Consider the following 15,757-nt stretch of genomic DNA (forward strand, 5'->3'; position numbering starts at 1 on the left):
ACTAATCAGTAGAGAAATATTTTAATATTTTAACAATCCATACAGGCTTGCTGTTGTAAACTAGTGAAAATTAGCCCGGTTTATCATGTTCATGATTGGAAAACTTCAATATCATAAGGTTCTTGATTTCTCACAAATTGATCTATAAATGTAATTTAATTTCAATCAAAACCATAAGAAAATTCAATGAAACTTGAAAAACTGATTTTGAAATTTGTATGGAAGAGCATAAGGCTGAGGATGGTCAAGATAGTTTTAACGAAAAGGATAGATGGGTGTCTAACCCTATCCAATATTAAGGTTTGTAATGAGACTCTAAAATCAATAAAATATGGTGTTGACTCTGGGATAGACAAGTTGATTAATGGAACATAAAAGAAAACCCGAAAATGGAATTGCACATATGGGAACTTGCTATGACAGAGAACATTTTAAACCAGTGGTAAAAAGATTCAATACAGGGGCACCTGGGTGGCTCAGTCGTTAAGCATCTGCCTTCAGTTTAGGTCATAATCCTGGGGTCCTGGGATCGAGCCCCGCATCAGGCTCCCTGCTTGGCGGGAAGCCTGCTTCTCCCTCTCCCACTCCCCCTGCTTGTGTTCCTGCCCTTGCTATCTCTCTCTCTCTGTCAAATAAATAAATAAAATCTTTAAAAAAAAAGATTCAATACATGTTGCTGGAACAATTGGATATCCATATAGAATAAAATAAAATTAGATTCCTATGTCTTACTAAACAAGAAGTAAACCTTAGGGAAATAAAAAAACCTAAATATGATAAGCAAAACTTTCAAATGTTTCAAAAATAAGAAAAAACTTTCATGATCCCAGGTAGGAAAGATTTCTTAAATAAGATACAGAGTTGAAATTATGAAGGAGACTGATAAATTTGACTACATTAAAATTAAAAATATATCAAAAGATACCATAAAATGATGAGGCAACCTTAGATGGGAAAAAGTTATTTGCAATACAGAATCAATCATGAACTAATAATATCTAGAGTTTATAAAGAATGCCTCCAAATTAATAAAAAGGTACCCCAACCAAAAAATGGGTAAAGGATATAAAAAGGCGGGGCGGCTGTGTGGCTCAGTCGTTAAGCGTCTGCCTTTGGCTCAGGTCATGATCCCAGGGTCTTGGGATCAAGCCCGGCATCAGGCTCCCTGCTCCATGGGAAGCCTGCTTCTCCCTCTCCCACTCCCCCTGCTTGTGTTCCCTCTCTCACTGTCTCTCTGTCAAATAAATAAATAAAAACCTTAAAAAAAAAAGGATATGAAAAGGCAATTCACAGAAGAGGAATTTAATGGTCAATAACATGAAAGATGCCCAACCTTACTAGTAGTCAGATACAGAACATAGATTTTACTGCTTGTAATAGAGACCTAAAATAACAGTAGCATAGAGAAAGAAATGTATTTCTCTCATAAGTGAAAGTCTAGGTTGGTGTGTTGGCTGCGCTCCACGAAATCATCAAGACTGTTAGATCACTCTTTGGTCAGAGACCTAGGCATTTTATGTCTTGTTATTCTGCCATCCCTGGGGTGTTGTCCTTGTTCTTGTGGTCCAAGATGGTTTACCACCATATCTACATTTCAGTCAGTGGGAAGACAAGAAGGGAGGGCATACTGGACACAACTTAGAAGTTGCACACGTTGTTTCTCATAAACCACATATCCTCCCCTTGCGGCAAGAATCTGGCAAGTGTAGTCAGTCTTGATTCTGGGTGGCCCTTGGTCCAACTGTAAATTGGATTTTCTATCACTATGGTGGAAAGGAAGAAGTTTTATGGAGTAGTCTCTACCACATCAGGTAAATGAAAAGTACTCCAGTCTCATTAAAATGGAAAAATTTAAACTGTTGAGAACAATTGTTGGCAATAGTGTGGAGGGAAATGAATTCATACATGCTGCTTTGGAGCATATGATCAGTTTGGAAGACAACTTGACAATATTGATGAAGGTTGAAGATGTCCATACTCTCTGAGGAGACAATTCTGCTTGGGGGAATATACTATAAGGAAGCCCTTCCATAAGTGCACAAGTGGACATGTCCAAGAATAAGTTCAACATTATCTGAATTATCAAAACAAATGGAAAATTTTAAATGGCCATTAACAGGAAAATGGATCAACTGTGCTATAATCATAAGATGAAATTCTCTATAGGAGTGAAAATGGAGTAGAACTAAATGTATCATCAATGCATAATCTTAAAAATATAATATTAGGTCACAAAAGTAAGTTGTGGAAGAATATGTACAGTATGAGCCCATTTATGTAAAGTTATAAAAATGCAAAACACCTTCATATATTGTTTGTAGAAATATATGTACTGTATTTGGGAAGGTCTGACAAATAGTACCCCTTTTTCCTGCTCAATTTCTGAACCAGTTAAGAGATCAAACAAGAGTCAGCAAATGAAAATCAAACCATCACCTTCATTACTAATAAAGGAGAGACTATGGCTTAATATGAGAACCAGAATGGTCTTGCTAATTCCCTGGTGCCAGTCTAAACTTTAGAACAGATCACCTGTGGGAAGGTTTGCAGAACAAACTCGACTTCCCTTGCCTCTCAGGTCACTGCCTTCCACGAATCTGGTAGGGAGAGGAGGAGAAAGAGATTGAATTTCTTACCCTCAGGACATATTTGATAGACGCACCTAGTTCAGCACCCTGAACCAGTCACTCACCATTCAGGGGTGGGACAAAGATCCAGGAGGGCTTAAGGAAAAACACTCCTCAAAAAACCCATAGGAATGGGGGAGAGGTATCTTAATACATATAATAAAAGTTTAAAAACATCATGGGGTATTATGCTAAGCAAAATAAGTCAATCAGAGAAAGACAATTATCATATGATCTCATTGATATGTGGAATTTGAGAAACAAGACAGAGGATCATAGGGGAAAGGAGGGGAAAATGAAACAAGACGAAACCAGAGAGGGAGACAAATCATAAGAGACTCTTAATCTCAGGAAACAAACTGAGGGTTTCTGGAGTGGTGAGGGGGTGGGACAGATGGGGTGCCTGGGTGATGGACATTGGGGAGGGTATGTGCTATGGTGAGCGCTGTGAATTGTGTAAGATTGATGAATCACAGACCTGTACCCCTGAAACAAATAATACATTATATGTTAATAAAAAAAAATAATGCAGGCCAGACAACACTGACTTAATAGAAGTGAAAAAAAAAAAATCATGGGGGTGTTAAGAACTAAATTCAACCTAGTCCTTCCTCCGATGGTAGTGGTTCTTCACTATAGCTTGTATCAGAATCACCTGGGAAGTGTGTTAAAACACAGATGACTGGACCCCACCATTCAGTCAGTCTGGGATGGGTCCCAAGTGTTGTCATTTCTGACAAGTTCACAGGTGATGCTGATCTGTTAGTCTGTTGACCACACTTTGAGAACTACTGGCTTAGGGTGAGTAGAAGAAAAATGGTATCTAGGAAAGGTCAGCAGAAGGGTGTAATCATATTTGCAGTGTTTATTTCTTAAGCTGGTGGGGAGTATACAGATGCGATTATTTTCTACATCGTCTTCTTAAAGTAATAAAATATTTCCACATGTAAAAGTAATGATGGAGTGTATAACACCTTGGAAATTGCTGGCTTAATACTTACACATCAGCTGATAACTCAGACTTTGGAAAAGTAACATGGTAAAACAGACTTATTTGAAATAGCTATGTTAAAAATATATTTTGGTAGATTGAATGATTAGCAATATAGACCAGGAATTGTAACTACTTGTTACAGTTTTTAGATTTTTCAAATTGTTTCTATACTTACTAAGATTAATCATTTTTAATCAGATATGTTTTATCAAGTGTTTTCCCAATAAGTTCTTCAGGTTAACATACTCTCCTAAAATAATGTTTTTCTTTTTATTTACTTGTTTATTTACTTATTTTAATTATATTGAGGTATGATTGACTTAAAACATTACAGTGGTTTCAGGTGTACAATGTAATGATTCAATATTTGTATATATTATGAAATGATCACCACAAGTCTAGTTAACATTGTCCCTATATATAGTTAAAAATTATTTTTCTTGTGGTGAGAATTTTTAAGATCTCTCTCAGCAACTTTTAAATATGCAATACAGTACTGTTAACTATAGTCACCATGCTGTACCTACTTTCTTTTATTACTTTTTTCTTTTTAAATTTTTATTTAAATTCTAGTTAGTTAACATATATGGTAAAATTGGTTTCAGGAGTAGAATTTAGTGATTCATCACTTACATACAACACCCAGTGCTCATCACAAGTGCCCACCTTAATGCCCATCACCCATTTAAACCACCCCCCACCCACCTCCATCTAATAACCTTCAGTTTGTTCTCTATCATTTTTTTCCTCTCCATATGTTCTTCTGTTTATTAAATTCCACATGAGTGAAATCATATGGTATTTGGCTTCCTCTGACTGACTTATTTTGCTTAGCGTAATACACTCTAATTCCATCCATGTCATTGCAAATGGCAAGATTTCATTCTTTTTTTTTTTTTTTAAAGATTTTATTTATTTATTTGAGAGAGAGAGAATGAGAGACAGAGAGCATGAGAGGGAGGAGGGTCAGAGGGAGAAGCAGACTCCGTGCCGAGCAGGGAGCCCGATGCGGGACTCGATCCCGGGACTCCAGGATCATGACCTGAGCCGAAGGCAGTCGCTCAACCAACTGAGCCACCCAGGCGCCCAAGATTTCATTCTTTTGATGGCTGAGTAATATTCCATTGTGTGTGTGTGTGTGTGTGTACATATATATACATACACACACACATATATATACCACATCTTCTTTTTTTAATTAATTTTATTTTATTATGTTGTTAGTCACCATATATTACATCATTAGTTTTTGATGTAGTGTTCCATGATTCATTGTTTGCGTATAACACCCAGTGCTCCATTCAATATGTGCCCTCTTTAATACCCATCACCAGGCTAACACATTCCCCCACTGCCCTCCCCTCTAGAACCCTCAGTTTGTTTCTCAGAGTCCATAGTTTCTCATGGTTCGTCTCCCCGTCCGATTTCTCCCCCTTCATTTTTCCCTTCCTACTATCTTCTTCTTTTTTTTTTTTTTTAAACATATAATGTATTATTTGTTTCAGAGGTACAGGTCTGTAATTCATCAATCTTAGACAATTCACAGTGCTCACCATAGCACATACCCTCCCAATGTCCATCACCCAGCCACCCCATCCGTCCCACCCCCTCACCACTCCAGAAACCCTCAGTTTGTTTCTTGAGATTAAGAGTCTCTTATGATTTGTCTCCCTCTCTGGTTTCATCTTGTTTCATTTTTTCCTCCCTTCCCCTATGATCCTCTGTCTTGTTTCTCAAATCCCTCATATCAGTGAGATCATATGATACTTGTCTTTCTCTGATGGACTTATTTCGCTTAGCATAATACCGACTAGTTCCATCCATGTTGTTGCAAATGGCAAGATTTCAGTTTTTTGATGGCTGCATAATATTTCATTATGTGTGTGTGTGTGTGTGTGTGTACTTGTGATATACACTTGTGATATATATATATATATACACACACACACACCCCACATCTTCTTTCTCCATTCAGCTGTTGATGGACATCTTGGCTCTTTCCATAGTTTGGCTATTGTGGACATTGCTGCTATCAACATTGGGGTGCACGTACCCCTTTGGATCACTACATTTGCTTTTTTTTTTTTTTTTTTTAAAGATTTTTTATTTATTTATCTGAGAGAGAGAATGGGAGACAGAGAGCAGGAGAGGGGGAGGGTCAGAGGGAGAAGCAGACTCCCTGCCGAGCAGGGAGCCCGATATGGGACTCGATCCCGGGACTCCAGGATCATGACCTGAGCCGAAGGCAGTTGCTTAACCAACTGAGCCACCCAGGCACCCCTGGATCACTACATTTGTATCTTTGGGGTAAATACCCAGTAGTGCAATTGCTGGGTTGTAGGGTAGCTCTATTTTCAACTTTTTGAGGAACCTCCATACTTTTTTCCTGAGTGGCTGCACCAGCTTGCATTCCCACCAACAGGGTAGGAGGGTTCCCCTTTCTCTACATCCTTGCCAACATCTGTCATTTCCTGACTTGTTAATTTTAGCCATTCTGACTGGTGTGAGGTGGTATCTCATTGAGGTTTTGATTTTATACCACATCTTCTTTATCCATTCATCAGTTGATGGGCATTTGGGCTCTTTCCATAATTTGGCTATTGTTGATAGTGCTGCCATAAACACTGGGGTGCAGGTGCACCTTCGGATTACCATATTTGTATCTTTGGGGTAAATACCTAGTAGTGCAATTGCTGGATCATAGGGTAATTCTATTTTTACCTTTTTGAGGAACCTCCATACTAGTTTCCAGAGTAGCTACATCAGTTTGCATTCCCACCAACAGTGTAAGAGGGTTCCCCTTTCTCCGCATCCTCACTAACACCTGTTGTTTCCTGTGTTGTTGATTTTAGTGATTCTGACAGGTGTGAGGTGCATCTCATCGTGGTTTTGATTTGTATTTCCCTGATGATGAGTGATGTTGAGCATCTTTTCATGTGTCTGTTAGCCATCTGTATGTCTTCTTCGGAAAAATATCTGTTCATATGTTCTGCCCATTTCTTTCCTGGATTGTTTATTTTGGGGGGAGTTGAGTTTGATAAGTTCTCTACACATGTGGGTACTAGCTCTTTATCTGATAAGACATTTGCAAATATCTTCTCCCATTCTGTAGGCTTCCTTTTATTTTGTTGACTGTTTCCTTTGCTGTGCAGAAGTTTTTATCTTGATGAAGTCCCAATAGTTCATTTTTGCTTTTGTTTTCCTTGCCTCCAGAGATGTGTCTAGTAAGAAGTTGCTGCTGCTGAGGTCAAAGAGGTTACTGCCTGTGTTCTCCTCTAGGATTTTGATGGTTTCCTGTCTCATATTTAGGTCTTTCATCCATTTTGAATTTATTTTTGTGTATGGTGTAAGAAACTGGTCCACTTTCATTCTTCTGCATGTCGCTGTCCAGTTTTCCCAACACCATTTGTTGAAGAGACTTTCTTTTTTCCATTGGATATTCTTTCCTGCTTTGTTGAATATTAGTTGACCATATAGTTGTGGGTCCATTTCTGAGTTCTCTATTGTGTTCCATTGATCTATGTGTCTGTTTTTGTGCCAGTACCATACTGTCTTGATGCTTATAGCTTTGTAATATAGCTTGAAGTCTAGAATCATGATGCCTCCAGCTTTGCTTTTCTTTATCAGAATTGCTTTGGCTATTTGGGGTCTTTTGTAGTTCCATATAAATTTTAGGATTGTTTGTTCTTGCTCTGTGAAAAATGCTGGTGGTATTTTGATCAGGATTGCATTAAATGTGTAGATTGCTTTGGGTAATATGGACATTTTAACAATGTTTGTTCTTCCAATCCATGAATGTGTAATATTTTTCCATTTCCTCTTCAATTTCTTTTATAAGTGTTCTGTAGTTTTCAGAGTACAGATCTTTTACCTCTTTGGTTAGGTTTATTCCTAGGTATCTTATTGTATTTGGTATAATTGTAAATGGGATTGATTCCTTAATTTATTTTTCTGCTGCTTTATTATTAGTGTATAGAAACGCAACAGATTTCTGTCCATTGATTTTATATCCTGTGACTTTGCTGAATTCATGTATTAGTTCTAGCAATTTTTTGGTGGATACTTTCTTTTATATGTAACATATTTCAGGGGCACCTGGGTGGCTCAGTAAGTTAAGCATCTGACTCTTGATTTTGGTTCAGGTTATGATCTCAGGGTTATGGTATTGAGCCTCGCATCTGGCTCTGTTCTCAGCGGGGAGTCTGCTTGAAATTCTTTCTCTCCCTCTCCATCTGCCCCTCCCCCCACTCATGCCCTCTCTCTCTCAAATAAATAAATACAGCTTAAAAAAATATATATATGTAACATTTCATGTGAAGTTTAGCAATTTAAAAGCTTAGGGCCAGAGAATATGCTCTTCTTTTCATTTTCTGGAAACTTCTCCTTTTATCCCCAATTTGATCTGGTGAAGAATTTATATTTTTCTTGCTTTTTTCTTTTTTAAAAATTTTAAAAATTCATTTATTTATTTGTTTATTGTGTTAATTCAACTATAATTACCGTATAGTGTTATACTAGTTTCAGATGTACAATACAGTGATTCAACAATTCTGTACATTACTCAGTGCTCATCACAAGTGCACTCCTTATCCCCTTCACCTAGTTCACCCGTTCCCTGACCCACTTCTCTTCTGGCAACTACCAGTTTGTTCTCTATAGTTAAGAGTCTAGGTTTTTTTGGTTGTCCCTTTTTTTCTTTGTTAATTTGTTTTTTAAATTCCACATATGAGTGAAGAACTTATATTTTTCTTTGTTTTTTTGACTAATTGTCTTTTAAAACTCCTTTTACCTTACTGATTCAATTATTACATGCTCACATATTGTTATATATGCAGAAAATTGTTAGAAAATGTTTTACTTTTGAATATTTTATGAGCTCTAGAATTTGAGTGACTTGCAAGTTTGTATAGCAATCCATGTATCAAAATTAAGTAAGAGTTTATTTTTCTATCAGTTTACCCATTCAAGAAGACCTTAATTTTTAGGAGCATTATAACCAAATGATGGCCACTTGCATGGGAGTCAAAAGTTAAGTCCGTAGTGGACATATGTGATATCCTGCACAATCTAGCAGCATCCTATCAATTCAAGTAGCCACATGTCATGAGTTTTGATAACTAACAAAAATGGAAGTCAGGGGCGCCTGGGTGGCTCAGATGGTTAAGCGTCTGCCTTCGGCTCAGGTCATGATCCCAGGGTCCTGGAATCGAGTCCAACATCGGGCTCCCTGCTCCTTGGGAGCCTGCTTCTCCCTCTGCCTCTCTCTCTCTGTCTCTCATGAATAAATAAATAAAATCTTTAAAAAAAAATGGAAGTCAGTGCTGGAGAATGTCTAGTGATGTGTTCATTCTCATGAATAGTCAACAAGAGTGTAATTAATACCATCCCACTTTCCTGAAAAATAGTGTAGCAGTAAATGTCAAAAGCTTTAAAAATATTTATATTCTTTAGCTCAGGAATTCCACTTCTAGGACTTCTAGCTTAAAGAAATGATCTGAAATGCCAAAAAAGATTTGGGCACAAAATGCTCATTATAGCATCACTTAAAACATCCCCTTGTTTTAACTGATGATATAATCTAAATATTCAGTTATAGGAGAATAGTCATTTATGGGTCATTATACCATAAGATACTATCTTTTACAATTACTTTTGAAAAACATTATGAAATGAGAAAATTCTCAAGTTATAATTCAACATAAAATTTGAGTATGGATGCTGTATACAAATTGTGTATACTTATTGCGCTTTATTTATGGTATGGTTTCAACTATGTGCATAGAAAATGACCAAAAGGTTATCTTTTAATGATGGAATTATGCATGGTTTTATTCTTTATACTTTAAGAAAATACACAATAAAACATTGTTTTAAAAATAATCTTCTTGCAAAATAAATATAGTCTCATTTAATGGTAAAGTTCAGTCTGTATATATTTTCTGAATTTTCAGTTCCAATTTCACATAAAATGTTATATTATCTAACAATTTAAAATATATTTAAAGTAACACCATTTAAAACTCTCTTTCATCACACCATTCAGAAATTCTGGTATCCTTTTAAAGCAAATTATTCTTCATAGTGATGAATTTCATATTTAACTTATAACCTTCATTATAAATTTTGCTACACTCATCCAATTAAAAATTTTATTGAGCCCTTTCTTAAATAGCCTTTTAAATTTTTTATTGTATAGATTGATTGCCTAATGCGGTGTTTCTCAACCATTTTTTCATCATCACCTCCTTAAGGAGCCTTTTGAGACTTTTTTTTCCTAATTGCCCCCCCACCCTATGAGATTTTAATATCTGTTTATGTACTGTGTGTATATCCATGATTTATACATTAAAAAAGTAATTTTTTTTCACTCTCCCAAGAATCAATTTTCACCCCATTGGTGGTGATATTGTCTCCTTTGAGAATGTATGGCTTAAAAGAACATTATGGGAAAATGTTATTTTAACTTTTACAATGAGTCTCAAGTCCACATGTTTTGTTTTTATAGCTGTCTGCCTCTCAAACATCACATGGTGACCATTCCAACGCTACTACTGTGGGGAGAGAAAGATGCATTTATGGAGGTTGAGATGGCTGAAGTCACAAAGATTTATGTTAAAAATTATTTCAGGCTGACTATTTTGTCAGAAGTCAGTCATTGGCTTCAGCAAGAACAACCTGACATAGTGAACAAACTGATATGGACATTTCTGAAAGAAGAAACAAGAAAAAAAGATTGACTTTTCTATATCTTCTATGAGGGGTCTGTAATGAAGTCTCTAAATAATTTTTAATAATTGTTCATCAACCTCTTTAAGCTTCATTAGGAAAAAATTGTTTTAATATGCTTTATCATGAATATCCTGACAAATGATATTGAAAAAAATCTGAGAATGTGTGAAATTGTAAAATGTTGATTTTCTTCTGTTGGATTTTGCATGGAAAAGCATCTGCCTTAAAATGTGTACATTGATACAAAAAGGAAGTTGGGGAAAGTGGCTCCATTTTGATTTCTTGCATTCTTTACCCTGTTAACATCTGGTGCCTTTTACAAATATATATGAAAGATTAGCTGCGCCATATTTAAAAAGGCAAACCTGCAATGGTATAAATTTTCATTTTATTGTTCAAAACTTCTTTTTACTATTTTTCAACCATTAAAAAGTTCTATTGCCAAATCTCTCGGGTTATAATATATTTATGAGTTTGAAGGCAAATATGATTAGAAGAATATACATTCTTAAAACAGGCCATAAATACTACTTATACTGGAAAGATTAACAAGAGATGATATAGAGATTCTCATGTATACATATATATGTGTGTGTGTGTGTGTGTGTATTAAATACTGCAAAGTAGGAAAGCACATCCATCAAATTACTTGTCTTAATTTTTCAGCTAAATTGGTGAGAGATTTAGACAAAAGATCAAAATATCCTTTTGCCCCAATAATGCAACCAGAATTGAATTCTGTACTTCCTATGTGCACTAGAATCTAAGTTCCACAAGGCATAGATTTTTTTACTGTTTTATTAACTGACATATATCCAGCTTCTAGAATAAGGGCCTAGCTCCATCGTAGGCACTCACATATTTGCTTAATGAATAAATAACATATCTCACACACTGCTAGGCACTATGGGGGAAATATAAAGGAAAGATGACATGGTAATATGTAACTTTCCCTTAAGAAGTATAATTAGGGGCGTCAATTAAGCGTCTGCCTTCTGCTCAGGTCATGATCCCGGGGTCCTGGGATGGAGCCTTGCATTGGGCTCCCTGCTTCTCTCTCCTCCTCCCCACTCATGCTCTCTCTCGCTATCTCTCTCTCTCTGTCTCTGTCTCTCAAATAAATAAATAAAATCTTAAAAAAAGGAAGTATACACAGAATGCAGTTAAGTTAAACAAGGATTCAAGAGTAGTAATGAACATTACAAATAAGAGTGGGAAGACTTACAGAATAGAGAATGATACAAGCTCAAGGGAATACTACTCATTCTCTAGGGTTAGTCTCATTTGGCATGGGAGACAATCAGTAACATTGCCAAATCATGGCTCCTTAGAGGCTACAACTATGTTCCTAAATAAGACTAAGTTGGTGAAAAAAAATCTCTCTCATGAAATGTAGTTCTGATAGTGGCAGAAGAAAGTGGAATGTCCTTAAGAAGTCTCATCACTGTATCCTAAGCAACTTTTATTTACTAATAAAAACCCAACTTTCTATCTACATTTTTGCTTGTGCCTCATAATAACACTGCAAGGTAGAGAGTATTACCAGTTTATAGATGTGAAAATAATGTTCGTCAATGCCCACAGTATAATTGTTAGAACCAGAATCTGACCTAGATTCATCATAAAGCCTCTAATCTTTCCAGTAAAATAACAGGCTCTGTATCTATGCTGTTCTGTTTTATTGGTAACCTGGTGTGTTCCAATAAATAGAAACATCTCCCAGAAACCTATAATTTGACTTTTAATTCTGGGGAAAGGAATTTAAATCAGTAATTAGCAAATTAGCATTGTCAGAGTTGCAGATGTTACAAGGTATAGAACAGAGCCTGGTTCACAGCAACTTTGATTATGCTTCCCTCTTGATCATTTCTGTAGGGCAGCTGCAAAGGGAAGAATAGGACTTTGACTGTTTATGTTGACCCAGTAAAATAATCCTGACTTATTTCAGGATTGCAAATCTGTTACTGACTAAGGTGATTTTAAGGTTTGTTGTTGTTACTTATATCAGTTTGGAATGCTGACTGGTTCATGTGGACTCTTGTTAAGAATATGAATCAAATGTGCCATGGCTAATTCCAGCCCATGATAATGGATGTATTCTAATTTGCTATGCATGTGGAAGAGTGCTTGTAACAGATATAAAGGCTCCTGGGTGCCATCAGTTAAACCTCTTAGCATAAAGAGATATTATGGTCTCTGTAGAGATCAGTTTGTAGGGAGAGTAAATGAATTTGACTTACCAGCTCCCAAAGCATCTCAGAGTAAGTAAACTTTACTGGTAATGGCATTTAAATTAAAAGTTTTAATTAATATTCATCTATTTAAATTCATATATCCCTAGTAGGTATATAATATATCCTTAATATAAATGTCAGAAATCATGTGAAAATAATGTATTAAGCATATATGTCAAAAGGAAGACATTTACAAAAAGCAGAAAAGATTGTACTGTTGATATGATTCTAATTCTATTACACCATTTATCATTTTTAATTTTTCTGATTTTAAGAAATAATTAAGGGTAATACATCCTCATTTCCTATTAACCCACATTGTATCTGAGAGTTCTAATTATGTGTGGAAAGGGCACTTGAATATGGGGAAGGGGTGTGCTTTGGGGGCTGCCCTTAGATCCAGTCTACCGGCATCCTGAGACCACTGAGAAGTTGGCCTCATGGCTCAGTCCACCTCCTTGGACTCCGAGATGGAGGTGTGGGATCCACCTTTCGCCACATGATGAACAAGCTGCACTGTCTGCCGTGGCCAACCCCTTCATGCAGCAGAGGTGCATCAGCCCATGGTGCTGGGCTATATCATCCTCACCGGGACTGTCCCGGTGCCAGTCTGTCAGTCCTGCATTGCCTTCCTCTTCATCGTCCTCTGGCCAGTGTCCTCACTTTCCACCATGAGCGGTTCTGCTTGACCAGTCAACCCTGCGAAGAGTTGGGGGAAAAAACTGGTGTGACCACCACTCAAATTCTTGTTTCAGGCAACATCCTGTTCAGCAGAGTTCCTGGTTAAAGTGAAAGGGGAAAAAGCAACCCGCGATGAGGCCCTCATCTGTGTTATGGCCCCACACTCCACTTTCTTTGACCAAATCACCTGCAGGTACCCAAATACACCGGACACGGTGACCTAAGCCTGGCAGGGGTTTGCAGGTTTCTAGGTCTATATGTTGACCTTGAGTCAGTTCTTCACCAAAGGGGAAGGTGAGTTTATGCCTGTTTATACATCAAATGACCAAGAAAAAAAAAAGACCGAACCCTTTTGCCGATACAGTGAGGATCAACATGGCAAATGCTTTGGGGGTGTCTGTGACAGACCACACTCCGGAAGATTGTAGACTGATGATTTTCACGGGTAACCTTCAATTACCCATGGAAGCTAGTTTGATGGAATTACAAAAATTAGCCAGAAATTGAAGTTAGATTGGGATACTATTCATTAGCATCTGGATGAATATGCTGCAATTGCAGTTGCCACTAAAGGAGTCGCCACTATAGGAATTGAAGAATTTGCAAATTACTTAAACGTCCTAATTTCAGAGCCCTTGGAACAGTTTTTTGCCCCCTTTGACAGGAATAATGATGGCATATAGAATTCAGAGAATATGGGACAGGTCTGACTATCCTATGCAATCCTGCCAATACTGAGAAGATTCTGCAAGTGTTGTTTAAGCTTTTTGATCTTGATGAGGACGGTTTCATAACAGAGGCGGAGTTAGCTGCTAGACTTAGGGCAGCCTTTGGGGTGCCAGATCTTGATGTTTCGAGAATCTTTCAGGACATATCTGGACAGAATTCAGATTACATTTCATACAAGAACTTTAAGAAATTTGCCTGAAGCATCCAGAATATACCAAGTTATTTAATTCATACTTAGACCTCTAGACAGTCTCTATATATTCATTACCACATTAACCGTTTAATTGCTGTATTCAAATGTTGAAGTCAGCCCTGAAAATGGTGAAAGTACCTTCCAAATAGAAACTATGATTGAAATAAAATTATCCTTTCAGGAAAAACACCATAGTTTTTACTCTAAGTAGCTTGAGCACTTAATTATGATACATAAAATGTGCTTGAGAAATATATATTTCTATTAGATCTTGTAGTACCTGTTTTCCTTAAGACATGTTTGTTTCAATGTGACTAAAGGTAGAGAATAAGAGATCTATTGATAAGAAGAGCTAAGATGGAGGCATAGTAGGAGGACCTTAGGCTTGCCTTGTCCCTTGAACACACCTAGATAACTATCAAATCACTTTGAATACCCAAGAAATTGACCTGAGGACTGACAGGACAAACTGCACAAGTAGAGGGAGAGGAGAGGCCACACTGGGGAAGGTAGGAAGCATGGAAATGCAGTTTGGGGGAGAAATGGATAGTGGGTGCTGTGGAGGGGAGGAAGCTGTGGTCACAGAGAGAAGGGAGCACACAGGGGAACACTCAGAGAGAACACTTTCCCAAAGCCATTGACTGGGAAATGAGAGGAGCTGATTTTTGTGAGTTTTTGCAACCAGCGGGGCTCAAAGAATGGAGTTTCAGAGGTTGGCAAGCTTGGCTGCGATGGTCTTGAACGCACTGCCCCACTCCTGGAGAGAAGGCAGGCAAGCAACCCCAGCGCAGACAGTATGATCTGAGGATTGCCTACGGAGCACAGGGAGGGACTGTTCTCTCTTCTTAGAGCATATCTGTGAAAGGTGGCATTCGCAGATTCACCTCTCTGGGGACAAAAGAGCCAGCAGGTGCCATTTCCCTCCTCCGCCCCTCAGCATAGGCACAGAGACACCTGCTGAGGGCACCTAATCCAGACACTGGCTGTTTAGCCTGCTTTGCTCCAAATCCTATGCCCCTGCGCTCTGGCATGACTGCCTTTCTTGGTCAAACCAGCATCCATTCCAGTGCAGTGAAACCCTCCCCCAGAAGACCAGTTCAGGCCCCTGCCACAGCACGTCCCTAAAGTCAGCAGGATTGGCTAGGCTAAAGCCCAAAGGGCACTGCGCTGCTCTAGGCAGGCGAGCAACGCAGAGACAGAGTACATGAAAATAGAAAAACACCTGAGACGCATGAGGGGAAATTATTCACTCTTCTGGGAGTGCTTCCCCAAGAGCAGCAAGCACAGAGACCCCTCCCTAGGGACAAAGGAGCTGGCTGACACCATTTCCCTCCTTCAGTAAATAGCACAGCACCCGACACTGGCTGCCTAACCTGCTTACACCAAGTCCCACTCCCCTGCGCCCTGTTGGTGCTGCTTTTCTTGGGCAAGTGTGCCTAAAGACGAGTGTAGCAGGCCTCTTCCCCGGAAGACCAGCACAAACCCCTGCACACGCAATGTCTACTGACCATAGAGTTCTGCAAGTCTTCAGTCCCACATCAGGTCTTACTTAACAAGCAGACCAGAGCAT

At 38.0% G+C, this 15,757-nt stretch overlaps 1 protein-coding gene and 1 pseudogene across 1 annotated transcript in view; both read left to right on the forward strand.

Moving 5' to 3' along the window:
* EPHX4 (epoxide hydrolase 4) overlaps positions 1-10,880 on the forward strand; it is a 43,982-nt gene extending 33,102 nt beyond the window's left edge. The window contains exon 7 of the mRNA XM_021690226.2: positions 10,127-10,880. Coding sequence (XP_021545901.1) covers positions 10,127-10,358 — 232 coding nt within the window. The 3' untranslated portion in view covers positions 10,359-10,880. The remainder of the gene's footprint in view (positions 1-10,126) is intronic.
* A 2,174-nt stretch (positions 10,881-13,054) lies between these two features.
* LOC110580636 lies at positions 13,055-14,270 on the forward strand (annotated as a pseudogene).
* The last annotated feature ends 1,487 nt before the right edge of the window (positions 14,271-15,757 follow it).

Source organism: Neomonachus schauinslandi, chromosome 4 (genome assembly GCF_002201575.2).
Source record: "Neomonachus schauinslandi chromosome 4, ASM220157v2, whole genome shotgun sequence".
NCBI lineage: Eukaryota > Metazoa > Chordata > Mammalia > Carnivora > Phocidae > Neomonachus > Neomonachus schauinslandi.